The sequence below is a fragment of the Tenebrio molitor genome, chromosome 1, assembly GCF_963966145.1.
Source record: "Tenebrio molitor chromosome 1, icTenMoli1.1, whole genome shotgun sequence".
Classification (NCBI taxonomy): Eukaryota; Metazoa; Arthropoda; class Insecta; order Coleoptera; family Tenebrionidae; genus Tenebrio; species Tenebrio molitor.
Window position 1 is genome coordinate 14,055,655 of NC_091046.1, and position 18,971 is coordinate 14,074,625.

At 33.4% G+C, this 18,971-nt stretch overlaps 2 protein-coding genes across 13 annotated transcripts in view; one reads left to right on the forward strand and one right to left on the reverse strand.

Annotated features, from left to right (window-relative positions):
* LOC138122304 (uncharacterized) overlaps positions 1–18,971 on the forward strand; it is a 194,396-nt gene that overhangs the window by 146,807 nt on the left and 28,618 nt on the right. The gene's annotated exons all lie outside the window — the stretch shown is intronic.
* On the reverse strand, positions 12,173–16,815 carry LOC138122312 (cytochrome P450 4d2-like). Of its 2 annotated transcripts, XM_069036521.1 has the most exons (7): positions 16,745–16,815; positions 16,046–16,388; positions 14,883–15,080; positions 14,635–14,820; positions 13,972–14,580; positions 13,738–13,917; positions 12,173–13,610 (listed from the first exon to the last, which is right to left on the reverse strand). In XM_069036521.1, exons 2-7 carry the CDS (start codon positions 16,200–16,202, stop codon positions 13,453–13,455), a joined length of 1,488 nt encoding a protein of 495 aa, XP_068892622.1. In that variant the 5' UTR covers positions 16,203–16,388; positions 16,745–16,815; the 3' UTR covers positions 12,173–13,452. The 2 variants fall into 2 exon arrangements, with proteins under 2 accessions (XP_068892622.1, XP_068892623.1); XM_069036522.1 differs by lacking the exon at positions 16,745–16,815 and having other exon boundaries at positions 16,046–16,675.

An 18,971-nucleotide genomic window follows, 5' to 3' on the forward strand; every position in this document is an offset into this window, starting at 1 on the left:
TTTTTTTACAAAATATATGAAAATTCGACAGTTGGCAATGATTTAAAATGTCATATTATTGCCACTGCCAAAATGAATGAATTTCCAAAACGGAGTAAAGCATCAATAAGCAAGCAGACGGAGCAGCACATTTTAAAGGCTTTCAAGAAAATTATGAAAGAAAATACTAATGGAGACAATGGAAACGTAAATACGTAAAGTACAAAATTGTAGAAGCAGTGGCGAATGTTTTTTCGGTAAATCATAATCTAAAATAAAAGTCTTCCTAAGTGCTGCACAGGCTTCAGTCCCAGAAGTATGTATAGAATTTTAAATGAAGGACAAGAACAAGGCTTATGGGAAACTTTAGCATCCATGACATATCCACAAATATGGTTAATTTGATTGAAGATTCGGATTCGGACTTGAAAAACAGCGACGATGACGAGGATGAGGAGCAAAATGCAAAATTATTTCATTGTTACGTTCAACTGCCTTTTCGTATTTGTGTAGTGCAACTTTGCTTTTTTCTTCAAAATAATTAAACACATTTAGTTTCACTCACGATACACTTACAACGGTATGACAAGTAGCTGTGCGAGAACTGGCCAGCACTGCGCATGACGTCATGTGCGAGGCACTTATAAAGGAGCTTATGGCTGGTATCATTGTATTTCATGAAAATTGGTAGTAAAAATAAGATTAATAGACTTTTATACATATTAAATATATTGTTATATTACATATATTATTATATCACTATAAAAAAATTATGATATTATGTATGTACTATTATAAATACACTGACCGGCACAAAAAACGACTCACCTCGCGACTCACTTTGAATTTGTTATTGTTGTTATTTGTCTTTGAATTTTTTTTTTGGTATCATGTTGTATTGGTAGGTGCTATTTAAATTATTCTTTGCCAAAGAATATCCGACAAACAAAACATTAAACATAGGAAATAAGATTTTAATGAAAAATGATGTTATTTTTTAGAAAAAAAAAATGTACGTTATAAAAAATTGTCAAAATTTTAACAGTATTTTGAATTAGTATCTCGTATTGTCAAATTAAAAATTTTAACAGGTAAAACAACCGACAAAAACACAACATGGAAGTAGCGCAAACTTTTCAATAATTTATTTAAACAAAACAATTCGGTTGCCATGGTGACCATAGCACTCCCCATCATTGAAAATATCCCAATTTAACTATGTATTATAAAAAAAATAAGCACAAATATAATTACCTAAATTTTATTAAAAGTAAATTATTACTTTTTGAATTATTCCAATTTTAACAGCGAAAAATTACCGCGATTTACTACGAATACAGTTAGGAACTTTTCTAGTAATTCTTAAGTCCATAAAGGGTATATATATATTACTACATAAAAGGTACCATAAACAGTCCATATCAATCTCTTTTGTGGATCGCCCAATTTAATAATAAATCATGGCAGAATTCTGCACTTTAACATCAAATTCCATTTATTTCAAAAACCGGTAATGTTTTCATGATCTTAATGACAATAAATTTTTCCTACATGTTTGAAAGGACTCTCAGTGAAAAATTGTGTAAATTAATGTATTTACCTAGCTGTTATTGAATTAAACCGAAATATTTACCTGTTTCAGTAAAAAATTTGAAATTTTTACAAAATGTTCTACAGCGATACATAATCATTCCTTAATTTTTTGAGAATTTTAAATCAATTAGAAGTAGGTGTTTTCCATTAATGCAATAACCAGTTAAAAGAACTCATGGGCTCTTGCCTCGCATATGACGTCAGACAGGACGTTCGGATGCGCGCTGGCATACCGTTGTAAGTGTATCGTGGTTTCACTATACTTTGAATTGGACCAGTTTTGACAGAACAAATGACGTGACCCATAACCTAACTTTTTTAAAAGCCCAAATTCGCGGTAAAAAGATGTGTTCACAAGACAAAAGTTACTAAATTTAGTAACTTCAGTTCGTCATTACAAAAATGAATTGATTATATACTCCGTACTCTGATAGATTGTACGTTTTTTGACAAAAGACAGACCCAGAGGGTAGTGTGGCGGGAATTAATCTGCAGGGAAACAACGGTTTTCTACATAACGTGAAACAATTGAGATGGAGAGTTTAGTATTTTTCAGGGCTTTATGTTTTGGAACTAGAATTTAAAAACGTACAGGGTGCCCATTTTATTTCTTCCCACCTTACGGTTTAGCAATAGGCAACACATAATACTTTGCACAGATATCTTGGTGGAAATTATTTATTTTTTAAAATAAGAAACATAGTTAGCCAAAGTGAAACATTTAACATACCACAAAGTCACATAACGCATAACCTAATAGTTTAAACTAGAGTCATGGCCAGCTCCATTAAACCTATGATTATGGCCACCGCCGTCTTGATGATTGACATATTTCACTATACATCTGCCTGGGCGAAGCTTTAGTGCCTGTGATCTCCACGGCGCCACTTTAGGGGGGAATGTCACTAAATAATCATAACCTCACAAACAAACGTAATGAATTCAGTGAAGTTGTCAAAGTGCAATGTCAAGAGTTTCACAGTTTAAAAGTAACTTTAATAACAAAAATTTTATTAATTTAATTGATGCTAGTTCTGTTTGGCGTTTCTAGTTTTTAGTATTTTGCTGTTAGTGTTTATGAACTGGCTTTTTTATCATATTAGAACCGATATTGCCGTAAATGCAGCAACACGTTCCGTTAGTTGTAAACCTATTTCTGGAATAATATTAAAATTATTTGCAGTAGGTAGGTGCATTATTTCCTAAGCGGGTTATTTCAGATTAAGATGGATCCATAACAAAACAATTATACAGGGTCTCTCAGAACTGGCGGACCAAAATAATATGGTGAAATCATCATCTTCGGGGAATAATAGGAAAAATATTTTTAAAAAATCCATCCTCATTAGATTTTAAAATAAGAACGTTTTTAATTGACCAATCGTGTGTAGATATAAAATTACCTTAAAAAATTACATTAGTAACTATCGAAACAAATTTGATTGTTGCAAAGACATAATAATTGAATATTATGTCATAATAAATTATTTCTAACAATTACAAAAGTCATTAAAAACGCTTAATGTTTACTTCTTCAGAATATTTTGATATGTTTGTCTTATATGGACAGTGTGATGAGAGTGCCACAGTTGCTGCTCAGGAGTACGCAGTTCGTTTTCCCAATAGGGAACATCCTAGCAGAAATACTATAATCTGAAAAATACTATAACCTAAAAACGTCCGTCATTGCACAAACAATGCAGATACCCAACAATGCATATGCATCATTTGAAATGTATCCATAGTTACAAATAAAGCAGGAAAACTAATTTATAGGTAACTTAACATTAACAACAGGATTGGTCAGTTTAAATTGCTTCTTTCCTAATTACTATTTAAGATAGATTTTTTTGAACATTTTTCCTATTATTCCCAGAAGATGATGAATTCACCGTATTATTTTGGTCCGCCAGTTCTGATAGACCCTGTATTTGCTTAATTAATACGTCCCATTCTTGGTGGAAATGAGTGGAAAATATTCTTTAAGTTTTGAATGTAATTATATAATTTCGGACAAATTATTATTCTATGAATTTGCACTCGCCACTGACCAAGATATTTTCAAAAAACGCGGCGCCGAAACTTCTTGCTTCTGCCAATTTAGAATATCCAAACTGTAATTACAATTAAAGTAAAGTATCATTTATCACTGCATGCATCCTGCAGATACGTGTGGACTGCATGTCGAAATTGTCACGATGCACATGACGTTGTCACACATTTGAGAGCATGACAGTTAGTTGCTAACAGCAACCCCCGAAAACAAACCCCAAATGTCAGACTCATGAGAACAATAGGATTTTTCGGTCTACGCCCAGGCCGCTATAGACACTTTGACTATCTAGCAGGTCGTGATTATGGCCATCCCAATTTCCCTAAATTAACGACATTTCAAAGAATGCCGTGGAGTGCGGTCAACTAGCCCCCTCTATCTAATTTTACAAAAACAACAATTAACCCCTAACTTTCAAAAATTTATCAAGCTAACATTTTCACTTACTTTTGAGTTTAAAATGAGCAAAAAGAAGAGTTTTGTTTGTGGAAACATTAATAAACTATTAAAATTTAAATTTACATTTAAAATTTACGGCCAAAAGTACATAATGTGCGTCAAATTCCTTTTACAAGAATCAGGGTTTTATTATGTTTTGACACGATCTTTCAGCTCAAATGCTGTAGAGGCTACTTTTTCGCACGTACTCGTAAGGCTAAGAGATGGTTCTAATGATGCTACGGATGCTAGAACAGCTGGGTATGCAATGCGCCAAATTTTGCGCTGTGGCATTGTCAAAGCATCGAAATTCTCGAATACGACAGAAAATGTAAATTTCATCCGTTTTGCAAGAATATAAAATTTAATTAGTAGAGACAGAACCAATAACTTTGAAGATTTGTTAATACCATTGGAAATACGAATTCAAATTCAAGCATTCCGTCAAATCACTCTCCTTGTCGAAAACATTTCTTCGGCATCAGTGGCTTTTTTAGCAGGATACATTTAAAAAAAAATATATGACAAATTCCATTGCGACGACTGTCTTGCAACACTACTTTCAAGGGATATTCCTGGAACATTGCTTCGGCTCATTTTTTTTTCAAAATCGTGGAGGTTTAACGTATCCTAATATAGTTATTAGTCCGGGAACTCATAGTTTACAGTACGAGTGAGACGTTTAAGGACGAGGCGACGAAGGAGCCGAGTCTTGAAACTCGAAACGAGTACTGTAAAAAGAGTTCACGGACGAATGTATTTTATTTCATCCTGCCTCAAATTTTGTTTGAAAGAAGCATTGAAATTAATTTCAAAATAATTCAACAAATGCTCCAAATCTAGTCACATTTTAAGTCTGAGAAAGTAAGTGCATCCTCTTCTTTGTGGCCGAAATAGTTAATTTGTATTTAGATCTAGTTTTGAATAAAACATTTCTTAAACCTGAATAATTGTTATTGCGATTGTTACTTTTGTGATTCCAATAGCAACACTTAACCGGCGTCCGGCCGTTTTTTGCGTTTTCCCGGATTCAAACTGATGACGTAAAGTATTGAAATTTGACACAGGATGAAATAATAGTATATAACGGTATTAGGCCGATATGGGTTATATAACAGACGAGGTTGAGATATTGTAAAATCGAGACGGAGCCGAGATTTTATAATCAACCGAGTCTGTTATATCCATATCGGCCTTATGTTGTTTTATAGTTTTCTTTATACCAATAATATTTAACATTTAACGATGATTTATTTGTAAGACTGACATTTCTCTTTACTTCAAAAATTCAATTTAGTTGTCATTTGTGCCGTAACCGTAGCAACGGCAGCAAAAATAACGGCCTCGGTCTGATAATTTTGAATAACGGCCTAGACTGTTATAGGTGTCATATCAATCAAGCATTGAGTACTGATAAATCCTAATAACAGTATGGTATAAAGAAAAAATATTTGTGGGTGTAAAACAGATCGCTGCCATAACCCAAAAGATTTTACCGCTCTTGGAAGTGGAGAAAACTTGTCAACAGATTAGTAATATTTTGTATCCACATGTGGAACAAAACCCAATGTTCTGATGTTCCATTCACACAGATGCAGTCTGTAACATTGTTATAAAGGCCAGAGTGAAGCCAGTTTTAGACAATATTTGTCTGGACACAACTGATACAATTTAAAAAAAAAACAGCTGCGTTCATAACAAGCCAATGAGCAGGAAAATTTTAAAGTTGTAATTATTTATAGTGTTTGTTTTGTGTTGAATTTCTGTTAATCTAGTTGGGCATCATTCAATAGAAGAAAAATAACTTTCTTTTTATTTGTAATTTTTTATCGACTGTTTGTAGGTAGATCTTGGAACTCAACGTTTTTCTTTATAAATGATAATACCTCAACAATGATTACGTTTTTGATGCCAAGAAGCCTCATTACCAATATTGTTGCTGTTATACTAAACTTCGTCCAGCGAGAGATTGGGAGATTTTAAATTGTATTAAAGTAACCCAATACTACAAAATGCACTAGAATACATTAATTAGAGCATAATTTCAGGGCAAAAATGTTACTGCTTGTAGGATATATTTCAAATTTTACGTGCGCTAGCTACTCTCTTTTCTCTACGTAGAATTTAGTGAGTTTTATGTCAACCAATCTCTCGCTGGACGAACTATACCTACTTACAGTAAATTCGTTTTAATAAACAATTGTCAAAATGTTGTCAAGTTGGTAGACTTGCCAAAATGTCAAACCTAGTTATTTCATAAATCCATCTTGGTATGTCTCAGCAGTGTTGCCAGATCTCACGATAAATCGTGAGATCTCACGATTTCATTGCAAATCCCATCTCACGATAAGGGCCATTTATCTCACGATTTTTCCATCAATTCATATGAAGGTAATTTTTTTAAAAACTGTAACGAGAAATGATGAAATTGAAAAACTTGTTTGTCAACGTCAACTTCGTTTAATTTATACTGTCAGTGATTTTTATCATTTGCTGAATTATCATCAAGGCCATCTATGGTTAACATAATGTAACAATATATAAGAGAAGGTCATGAAAGAAGTAACGTTCACGTTGTTTGGGGCGTAATGGGCTGTTATTATTTATTTTTTTAACGTTGGACATACTGTTTGACGTCAATAACAAAGTGCCTGACATGCGAACTTATCAGTATGAACATAACATGTAACCAGGGCGTTGAAAATAGTTAATCATTTGGAACAGTATAAAGTTTGAATTTCCCGCCGTTTGACACGAATGACATTTGTTTATGTTTAATGGGCACATACTTCAAAATGTATGTTTTTATTAAAGTGTGCGCTTAGACAGGTATATATTTGTTTTTCTAGTTATTCTATTTTTAATGCAAAACATTGCAAAGAAAGAAAAAAAAAAGAGTTTTTTGTTTATAAATTTTAGGTTAGCTGTCAAGATGCTCTATATAATTACAACTGTCAATTTATACTTAAAAAAAACTAAACAATTGACAGTTTCCAACGCCTTCCCAGCCCACTTGCACGCCTGATACATTCAAAAATCATCCATTTCCGAATTCTCACGATTTCTCACGATTTTTCCCTACAAATCTAACGAAATCAGCTTGACACGATCTGGCAACACTGTCTCTCAGTGTCAGCCAAATTTTATCTATTTGACATGCGCAGGACTTGTTTAAATATAAAAGCATAAAATTCAAAATTGGTGAAGAATTTAAAGTTGAAGAATGGCTTCTTCAACGTGAAAAGATGGCAGTAGTTCGATACTGCAAAGAATTGGACACGGAAAAACCATGAATGTCGATGAAAGAAATTTGCGAGAAAGCTGCTCATATTTTTGATGTAACCTATTTCCTAGTTTTTTCATTTTTCTCATATTAAACTAGTTTTTGTCTTTTATCTTTCAATCCACATTTTATTTAACCGTTCACATTTCCCGATTTATTGGATTTCAAGTAAATATTCTGTACAAACCTTCATTTCTTCTTGCTAAGTTTGAAGACGCAACTCGCTTTTCAGAATCATTAAACATCACGAAACATTGCTTTTGATGTGCAAGGTCTTAACAGATATCATTTTTCTGTAGGTACTTTCGTACCGGTCGCTGGATATGTGATTTGTGTAATTGCGATAGAAAAACATCAAAGTGCAACATATACATAACCTCAATAAAAATCTAGTGTAAAAACCATTATACATCTGGCCCATAAATACAATATTCTGGGGAATCTGGGGTGGTACAGTCCGGTCTTTTAAGAATTTTTGACATTGACAATTAATTATTTATTAAAACGAATGGACTTTATACTATTACTACTTTGTACTATTACCTACTTTTTTTGAAAGTACTGTTGCATCCAGACTGTCCAATTTGCCATAACAAGATAAAAGTTGACGTATAGGTAGGTAATACGTCAACTTTTTTCAAATGCCGCCAGTTTAACATCACACCATTAATTATTTCTACATGTGTGCATAATTGTTCAAAAATTTCTAACAGTCACATTTCAACATTTTGAGAATTAATTTTTCATGTGAATTAGGACGGCCATATTCATAGGTTTAATGGAGTTCGTCTATTTCCAAATTTTTGAAGTATTTGATGACTGATGTCATCCATGACGGTAATATTCAATGCAACCTTTTCAAAAATTTTGAAAACATAATTTTTTAAACAGAACAATCTCCGAAAAGTAAATTGTGTTGCCTATTTTGTAGTTTTAATTAAGGCGGGAACCGATAAAATGGGCACAGTGTACCTACAATCTATCAGAGTAAGCAAATTGCGCGCACGGAGGAGTGTGAGGTTTGGCATAGTTAAAGTTTATGTGGAGAAGGAGTGCAGAAAGATAAAATTTATGTATAATATACAGGGCGTCCCCAAAAAAAGAGAAATCCATAGCTCCCTTATTTATCGGAGGATTTTAATTATCTATACACCAAATTAAATGGTTGTGAATAAGCTACAAAATGGTGTACTAAATTCACGTAAAACCCAGAGTGCTTCAAGGTTAAATTGTCAAAATATTTTTTTCAAATACGGACTCATACTTTTTTTTAGTAATTCGGATAGAGATTTTTATTCTATGCCGAATATAATTGCACGTTTTACTGATCAGAAACTTAAATAGGATGGATTTTTTTAAATATTTTTCCTATTATTGCCAGAAGATAATGATTTCACCGTGTTATTTTGATCCGTCAGTTCTGGGAGAGCCTGTATATACAGGGTGGAACAAAAGTATCAAATATTGGCTGTAACTTTTTAATTTGACAATTTATGAAAAAATGTTTAATATAAAAGTTGATTGGTGTATTATCCTGCATCATCTGGTCTTTCTAGTTTGTTCCTATACTATGTAATAAAATGCACTATCAAGAATGCCATGGAAATTTGACAATTTTTGTTGAACGTCATGCATGATAATAAACCAAACAATTTTTATATTTAATTTGAAAAAATATGAAAAAATGTTTAATATGAAAATTGTTTGGTTTTCTCGATTATCGCTTGAGATAGGACTTTTTTTCTTTAAAATTCAGATCATCACATTTACCCAAATACTCCCTTTTTTACCAGGGGAGACAGTTCTGGGACACGCTGTATATAATGAGAATCTTAACCCAATGTTACTCGGCCATACAATATATTTCTTTCAATATCCTAATATAATTGTGTCCTTTTTGAGTAAACCATGTGGAGCATGAAAATGTAACACGGCACTACGAGGGGTACTTTTAATTTGCAATGACCCAATACATAATATGGAGTCCCAAAATTCCTGCCCGGAAATTTACCTTTTGGGGCCATTGTATGTATTTCTTGAAAAAAAAAACACCAGAACCTGTAAAAAATTAGGTACCTAAGCTAAAAGTATGCGAAATAGTTATTTTTCTACCGGGTGGGGCATCGTATACGCGCACGCGAGAAATCGCGACTTCTAATTAAATAAAATTGTCGAAATTTTTCAGACTTACCTGGCTATTGGTAAGGTACATTTCATAATTTTTTGATAATTTTTCACTTACAAACAAAGCCAAAAAAAATTAAAACGTAAATTTCAACCAAAAAGTCAAATTCTGATTTTTATACTAACCTACCCAGATTCACTTCCTATAATTTTTTACGAAATCTACGGAAAAAAATATCAATTAGATTTTGAATTAAACGCAGTTTTACATTTCAACTTTCAAAATCATTTTTATTTATGACCTGCTACTTGTGCTGTCGTAAATTTAGGTGACAATGGAAACTGTCAATTTTATGGCAAAAAGGTTTAAAGCGGTCGGCTATACCTTTGTTGGGAAATTATACCATTGTGCCGTAAATCACCCGTCTGGTTTACGTTTAAATAAAAAAGCGAATTATTTAGCTAACCAAGTCAAAATTTGTAATTGTGCCACCAGGGTTTGATGGGCTAGCAGATACAGATTCATTTAGTGTAAAAACTTTATAGGTAAATTAACAGTTAATTTCAGAAAACTAATAAAACTGTTACGGCCTTATTTATTAACAACAAATTTTTTAAACATTCTCAAATATACCTTATCAATAATTAGTCAGGTGTATAAAATTTCGCCAATTTTATTTAATTAGAAGTCGCGATTTCTCGCGTGCGCGTATACGATGCCCCACCCGGTACAACCGCCAAAAAAACGCAACATTTATGCATCGTTATCAAGTCGCAAAGTATGTCATTTTTTGATAAATCAAAAATATGTAGTTGTCAAAAAGTTTCCTTGGATGCTTTAATATTTTTGTGTGCAACCGTACGCGAAATGAGCACTTCGCGTGCCTAGAGCAGGCCGCGAAATTGAATTTCGCAGCCTTGACGACGGCTGTAAAAGTAAGTCATTTCAATATTTATTTATTAAAACAATTACAACATATCTATCTCTATATTTGCGGTGTGATCTTACAAAATCTGGATTGGGTACAGTTAAAGTTAAAGTTTGATTTATGCCAGTTTTTGTGTCAGGAACGGCCGCTATTAGTACAGAATTTTCATCCGGTTTGAAGTTCCCGCCAATTTCAAATGGAGTGGTCGCCTTATGAATGACGAGTCGGTAAAAAAGATCCCCATTATCGATCTAGAACAGACAGGTATGAATTAGGTTAATTTTTCACGGGTCAAAAAGGGAAATATCTAGTAACTAGTAACATATCCTGAATCCTGAATGGCATCAACAGACATTTTGGTTTATTTGTCTCTTCGCACGGCATCTGATATTTCCACGATTAAAATAACCTAAAAGGGAGCAAATGATACAACTTATCATAACAGAATTTAACATTTACCTGCCACAATAGATAAATTCCAGTAAATAGGTAAGCCAATGCAACATTATCCGACACGGTTTTCACATTCTTCTTGTTACATCAGTTTCAAAGTCAGTGTAACATTTTTTATATTGCTGTTTCGATTTTTCAGGTTTCAAATGCGACACTGCACAATTTATAATATTTTCTCTCTGGATGAGTACACGGAACAAGAGCTGCATATTTGCGGTATAATCTTACAAATTCTGGATTGGTGACAGTAAAAGTTCGTTTTATGCCAGTTTTTGTGTCAGGAACGGCCACTATTAATACAGAATGTTCATCCTTGATGTCATGGATAGACATTTTGGTTAGTTCGTCTCTTCGCATGGCTCCTGATATTCCCATGATTAAAATGACCTAAAAAAATGGCAGATTATACAGCAAATTGATCTGGTCTCATGTGAATACCTTAGACTTTTTCGCCTGATAACCAACTGACTTTTTTTCAAAAAAGGTACCAATTTCAGAAACTTCGTAACACCAAAGCCATCCCGTATGTTCAGCGTGAGCTTCAACATTGAATATGTGCTCCATAAAGTTGAACTTTTCACAGTTTTTGATTTTTCCATTAAATGAGCCAAAACAACATTCTCCGACACCGTTTTCACATTATTTTTATTACATCGCTCTTTAAAGTGTAACACTTATCGTACTGCCCTTTGGACTTTTCTGGTATTAAATTGGACACTGCACAATCTGCAATATTTTTTAACTCCGGGGAAGTAGACGGAACAAAAACGTTGTCATTTTCTTGCGACATTTTTCCAATTTTTCTCAAAATGAATTATTGTTTTATTTATGTCGTTTCCATAGCGACATGGCATCATGTAGGCCGACTTTATTTTTATTGACAGTGAAGGAAATTTTACTTGCTCATTTTATAATTACAAATTTTCGGGTTGCACGCAAAATGTTGTATACACCTTGGCTACGAAATCCTTTGACGACCTCGAGATTGTCTTGTCTCGGCCGCAAAGCGGCCTTGACGACAATTTTTCTCTCAGTTCGTCAAAGTAGGATCACGAGTAACTTTTGCGGGGGGAAATAGTTCGAACTATTTTTTTAAATGGCAACGAGGCACCCTCTGTACAAATGAATTAGTCAGTTCTACCAACCTTGGCACGGCCAAAATTTTAGTATTGTAAGTCAAACATTATTGTCAGTGTCAAAGTCAATGCGAAAAAATGGGTTTAACTAAAATTCAAAAACAAACTACAGCGCAACGTTTAAGAAACGGAATTTCGTTACGGGCAATTGCTGCTGAGGTTGGTGTTCAACAAAAAATCAAACCTATGCATACATAATCTTTATTAAAACGGCCATGTTTATACAACTCAAATTTTTAATTTTTGCATCTGTTGTTCTGTCATCTGTGTACGAATGTTTTTTTGGCCAGCGATAGTACATATCTGACATAAGAAATTAATGACTTTTCTTATTGTTTTGTAAGGGTTATATTTTACTGAATATTTTACAAATGAGCAAACACTACTATTACATAATACCACAGCCAACACAAAATTTAATGTCCGAACAAATAACGGGTGACTATTAAAATTTTCACTTAGTGTTGGCTATGGATCATTCTTTGTTTTCCGTCGCACCTTAGACACTGACAAATTTGACACTTCAATAAATGTTTTTTCTCCTTTATAGGTTATGTTTCTATTGTACTGACTGACATTTGTCGTTCGTTCTTGCGTGTGTCTAAAGTAACAGAAAAAATAAAAACTCGTTCAAAGCCAACTCCAAGTGAAAATTTTAATAGTCACCCGTTATTTACACAATGCATTGCAATAGAGTTAACATTTACAATTACCTATACACTTATACAGGGTGTATCTGAAATACGTGTGTTAATTTTAACCAGAGAAAGAATTCGCTAATTCATTAAACTTTTCTCTATAACATTTTTACGAAAAAGCATTACAAATTGATTTAAAATTTGGAATAAATTAGTGATCAAAACGTATACCCGCCTTTGCGTAAGGGTCAAAATTTTCTGTTATGATAGAAACGGAGTTTTGTCAAAAAGTTACATTGGGTCATATGCATAAACCATTAGCAAATGCTTTTACTTGTATTAGTGAGAGAAAAATGCTTATTCTTATGCATACTACCCATTGTTATAGAAAAAATTAAATAATTAAAATTAAAATTTTCATGGTTACAAAAAATTGAGCCTAGTTAATCACACAAAACGACTCGTTTGGTAAAAAGTGAGGCGCAAAACATCTTGGAATACTTTTGCAAATTTTGTAAAAAGTTATAGATAAAAGTTTCATAAATTGGCGAGTTCTTTCACTGGTTGAAATTAACACACGTATTTCAGATACACCCGGTATATACATAGTACACATAACTGTAAAATTCAGATATGATAGTTCACAAGTCAAAATAAATCAAATTGTCATTATTTATTTCTAGAATCTTTTAACGTAAAAAGCGAATCAACAGATAACTCTTTGGCATGTGACTAGGCGTACCAATTATTCGGAAGTGCCAACCCACTAAATTTGCCTCAATCATTAAAAGTCACCCTGTAGTTAACTTACACATTTCCCATCTTCTTAATGTCTATTTCGTAGTCTAACACGTACGCCGTTATAAGATTTGAGAACAGCCGCCATGCCTAATTCTGGTTTGTAGCCAGATACCGGTAGTATTTTAAATTTTTTCACAATTTTAATGATGGTGGCTTTCATTTCAAGCATCGCAAATTTTTGCCCTAAAAGCAAAATAATATCAAAACCGTAGAATTAAATTACATAGAACATTACAATATCGACATCCTATGCTACTTTTACAATATGTATATTTAAAAATATTTATAATAATACACAATTGCTTCTTACCGACACAGTTTCGTGGACCAGCACTGAAGGGTATAAAAGCATAATTATGTCTTTGTGATTGATTTTCTAGTGAAAATCGTTCCGGATCAAATATTTCCGGTTTAGGATAATATTTTTCGTTATGGTGAATGGCATAAATGAATATCGTCAGAATTGTTCCTTGAGGAAAATCATAACCATCTGAAAGAAGAATAAAATTAATTGTGTAATGAATTTGTGTGTGCATGTATCTACCTATGCTGTAATGTGTTTCTAACTGACGTTCAACTATTGGTACTGTTGGATACATCCTTTGTGCTTCTTTTATTACCATTTCCAAATATTTCGCATCTTGCAATATTTGCATAGTCAGGTATGAATTTTTTTCACCAGTCAAAGATAAAATTTCTTCGTAAACTTTTTTCTGTACTTCTGGATTATCTGCCAGTGCTAATAATGTGAACACGATTGCAGAAGTCGTTGTATCGTGGCCTTCAAACATGAACGTATCAATTTCTTCTCTTATGTCTTCATTCGACAACATATTGTAGTTTTCTGATTCCAGTAACATGTCTAGTAATGCAACTTTGCGTTTTGTACCATCGTCTGATACTACTGTGGAATCCAAATTTTGTTCTGATTTTTCAGCCCGTCGTCTTATTATAATATTGTTTGAAAATGCATGCAATGTTTTTAAACATTTCTTATATGTTGTGTACATTGGAGATAATTTAAACAACGGGTCAAATTTATACAATGGCGAAAATGTCCTCACAATAAAAATATCAAGATAACCTCGAACAGCTTCCACATATTCGGTGTTATGTCCTTCTTGAGCCGCTACTTTAACACCCATAGATGTTTCTACAAATTAGAAAGTTATCAGTTTTGACTTCGTACCTTAAAAATTTCACTGACCGCATATGACATCCAAGGAGTAGAGATTTATGAACGGATATATGTCCACGGAGTCTTTTCCTACTTCACTAGATAATTTATCTATAAGGATCTTTCCACATGTGTCAAAAATGCCAAGAAACTGATCAAGTATTTTAAAATGGAAAGTGGGTGTAATCATTCTTCTTCGTATTTTCCACTTTTTACCTGATGTAAAATAGGAATATCATGTGTTTTGCTGTTTTTGTTGCCTAAGAAGATATATTTACCTTTACTCATTAACAGTCCATTTCCAAGCCAAGATTCAAGATGGTCGTACGAATTTGACTTTGTGATGTGTATGTTCGAACTTAATATAGATTCCATCAATTCTGCTTTGCTGATTACCACTCGTACCTCATTTACAACGTAAAATTTGTATACATCGCCATACTTTCTCGCCCATTTAAAAACATTCCCAAGTAATTCTAAAAAAGAATTGCATAAAATCAAGCCAATTGCTCGGCCTGTTTGTCTTTTAGCTAACATCGTCAAAAGTTGGCAAACAATAGGTATACGAGTACGTGAATTATTTAAAAAGCTATTTTTTGCAGATGAAGGTCATATTAAATTTGTACAATTATCAGTTAATTATGTAGTTAATGACCATAATGTTTACCTCTGAATGATAGCTGAGTTCAACTCTCACCTGCAATAAATATCGATCCACCAAAAAAAGATTTAGTTAGGAAATTTAGGCCCGGTTGTATAAGGCGATGTCAATTCGTTGTTAAAGTTAACATACTGTCAAGCGATCTGATTGGGGGATATTTAACATTGAATTTGAATCAGCCAATCAAATGGGCGAATTTCCGACTTGACGTTATTAGCTGACACGATGTTAACTAAGCTTTATGCAACCGGGCCAGTCTTTTACCTAAGTAAACCAAGAAGGTTCATTTATGATATGTAGGTATAATAACAGTTCGTAATTGTGCCAGCAATATTAGCAAAAGAACTTAAATAATGGTAAGGTCATGTTTTTTGCATCTGAAACATCCATTCAACAAAAATAAAAGATTCGTCCAATTTTTTTAAGTAAACCAGAAAAAAAATCTAATTTGAAATCTGAGACCCTTGGTGCAAAGAAACAATCGATTTCATTAATGTCATCGGAGACCGACTTATCGCGGAATCAGGGGATTCAAAATCTAAGAAATTCCTTCTTGAGAGGATTTCCCTTGCCATTCAACGTGGAAACGCTGCAAGCATTCGGGACACTTTTCCAGATTCCGCATTATTATCGGAAATTTTTGCATTGTAAATTAAAAATGTTATGTAATTATGTTTATTAAAGTTTAAAGGTTCTTTATTTGAGTAAAATTATTCGTAATATTTAGATAAATAATATCATTAACGGTAAATATAACGGAAGAATAGTATTGATACATACCTTGAGGAGTATTCCCTATTTCTATAGCATTCCCAAGAAGGGGCAAGGGTTTTGGTCCAGGAATTTTGTCCAGAACTTTATATGTTCGTAACAGTGAATACCACCACAAAAACGGTGTACAAATCAATAGTAATGTTATTATCAATATGATAATCATGATTCAAACTTTCTTTTGCACGTCGAGAAGAACTCGTTCTAGCGTAATCACCTTCACGAACTGAGTACGCAGCACGACGATTGAACAGTGCAACGTGCAACAGTGTGATTCAAGCCGTTCCTTCAAATTATTAGGTATAGTTACCCACTCGTAGCTATGACAGCATCACTGTGTACGTATGTATACCTAGGTACATAAAGATTCAAACTGATGCTCACGATTGATGCATTAATGTACGATAATATACGGGAGATTGTATTTGTGTGTTACTACATAATTAAATTAAAGAAAGTAGGAGTACATAATATTAATAATTATTCGTTGTGTCTAACCAATAATTTTAGGTTGTGATGTATACCATGTAATAAGACAAACCTTAATCATATAAATTAAGAAAGTTCTAGTAAAATGTACATATAGATCAAATAATAATCATTAATAATAAAGAGATCGTTCTAAAAAAAGTACTTTTGAAAACTTGGAAGTGGTACATTATCAACAAGTGACTTTATCAAACAGAATATAATAATAATTGTACCTACTATTAATCTTACAAATTCGATTTGGGCGTTAAATCTTACAGAGCTGCAGAGACACTGAAGCATAGATGCCATTCAGTATTTCTTAAATAGACAGAGCAGACGTATTTGCATACGAACTTGTTTGTATTTACTAATTAATGATTCATTTTAGTTACGGCTGCAAAGTAGCAAAAATAACATCCTGATATTGGTTGTAATTGAAGTTCGAGTAGCCAATAGTAAAAGTACATTATCAAGGAATTAAGTGGTGTCAAACTTTGCTTGTGGAATGTGTAAATATTATTTAAAGAAGAAAAGACTCGCGCTTTATTAAACATAAAATAAACTACCCAAAATTGAATAGGGATATTGGCCTAAAGTGTACTTCAAAGAAAAGTTTTTTACATTTTTATATAAAAGGCAAATTAGTACTAAAACGTTTTGTTTGAAGATATATCACAGTGACCGGCTGTCACAAAGTGGTAGCAGTGTGAGAAGTTAAAAAAAAATTTCGCTGCATCTTGGTAATTAATTAAAATTAAAATAATATGTAGATAATTGTATCACCTCCACAAAATGCAAAGAATTTAAGACACGAGGAAGCTGATTTGATGGTAAGAATGCACCAAGGAGGCGTACGGCAAGTTGAAATCTCGGAACTTTTTAAGTGTGATCTAAAGAATAGTTATATTCGCTTTACGCAAACAGAAACAGCTTTAAGAAGACCTGATAGTGGATCAGAACGTGTAACTACTCCAAGGGAAGATCGATTTTTGATCATTCAGGCTAGGAAACAACCTTTCCCAACTGCTCGTCAGCATATTATGCACAATATGCACAACATTGTCAATGCCACTGGACTAGAGTATCAGATGAAACAGTAAGAAAAGGACTGACCTCCTACAAACCTCAAAGACGTCCCAGAGAAGAATATGGGCCGAACAAAGACGGGAAGAACGTACTTCTTGGCAGGACATCTTGTTCACCGATGAGTCACGTTTTTGGATTCGCAATGATACTCGTCGTAAACGGGTCTACCGAGAACAGGGAAATCGTTATTTACCCCAGTACATCCAAAGGCATTTGGTGGAGGTGGTGTTAGGTGTGGGCAGGAATCAGCTTGGGATATCGCACCAACCTTCATATTTTTGATGAGACTGTAAATGCAAGACGATACGAAGAGGAGGTTATCATGGGCCACGTCCGACCCAGAAGAAATGAAATTGAACGTGAAAATTTAAATTTTTTCGATGACAATGCAAGACCACATCATGCTCAAAATGTGATCAGGGTCTTTAATGACAATCAAATCAATCGCTTTCCACTTTCACCGGACCTCAACCCGGCAAAAGAGGATAGATAATCAAAATCCTCAACCTGTGACTGTTAGGGAATTAAGACATATTCTTCCTATTCTTTGGCACGACATTCCATAAGAGCGTGCTGATAATTGCATTTAGAGTATGCCTAACAGGTGTCGAGCTGTAATTGATGCACGAGGGGGTTTAATTTAACTGAAATATTTTGGAATCTATTTTTAAAAAATGCCTACTTGAGTATTGAAAACTGTTAAGAATGCTAGATGTAACAATATGGGTATATTTTTTTTTAAGTAAAACTGTATGTACAGCAATATTCCTATTTAATTTTGAGTAGTTTACATTACAATTTTATTTACTTTATTTGGTGGGTAAATAATTTTCGCCAAAGTTGGCGTTGAAGAGTCGATTGTGAACACACCAGTCGTCAGTCTGTCATCAACGGTAACCTGAACCTCACTTTTTGAGTTTCTGATAAACAATAAATTTTCATCAAATGAACTTTTATTAATTGCAATAAACAATTTACCAGAAGTGATCAAAATGGCCACCGCCTTCATCCAGGCACGCTCGAACCATTTGTGACATTTCTTAACACATGGTTAAAGTTATTAATTTCATAATTTTTTCCACTATTATGTATGTACTGCAATTCATCCAGGTTGTCTACAGGCTGCTGGAAAATGGAGTTTTTAAATACGGCCACTAAAAGAAATCACATGGTGAAGTCACAGGATCTGGGTGTCGTGTATTCCGTCGAATAATAATCCGCTCGTCGAAAAATTCTCCTATTAGATTTAAGGTGTTATGCATTGTGTGTAGTGGCCTCGTCTTGTTGGAAAAAACCAAATCTGAGTTCATCATCATGTAGATCTTGGAAAAATGGCAACAAATTCAAATATTACTCTCTATCTAATACCGAAAACATT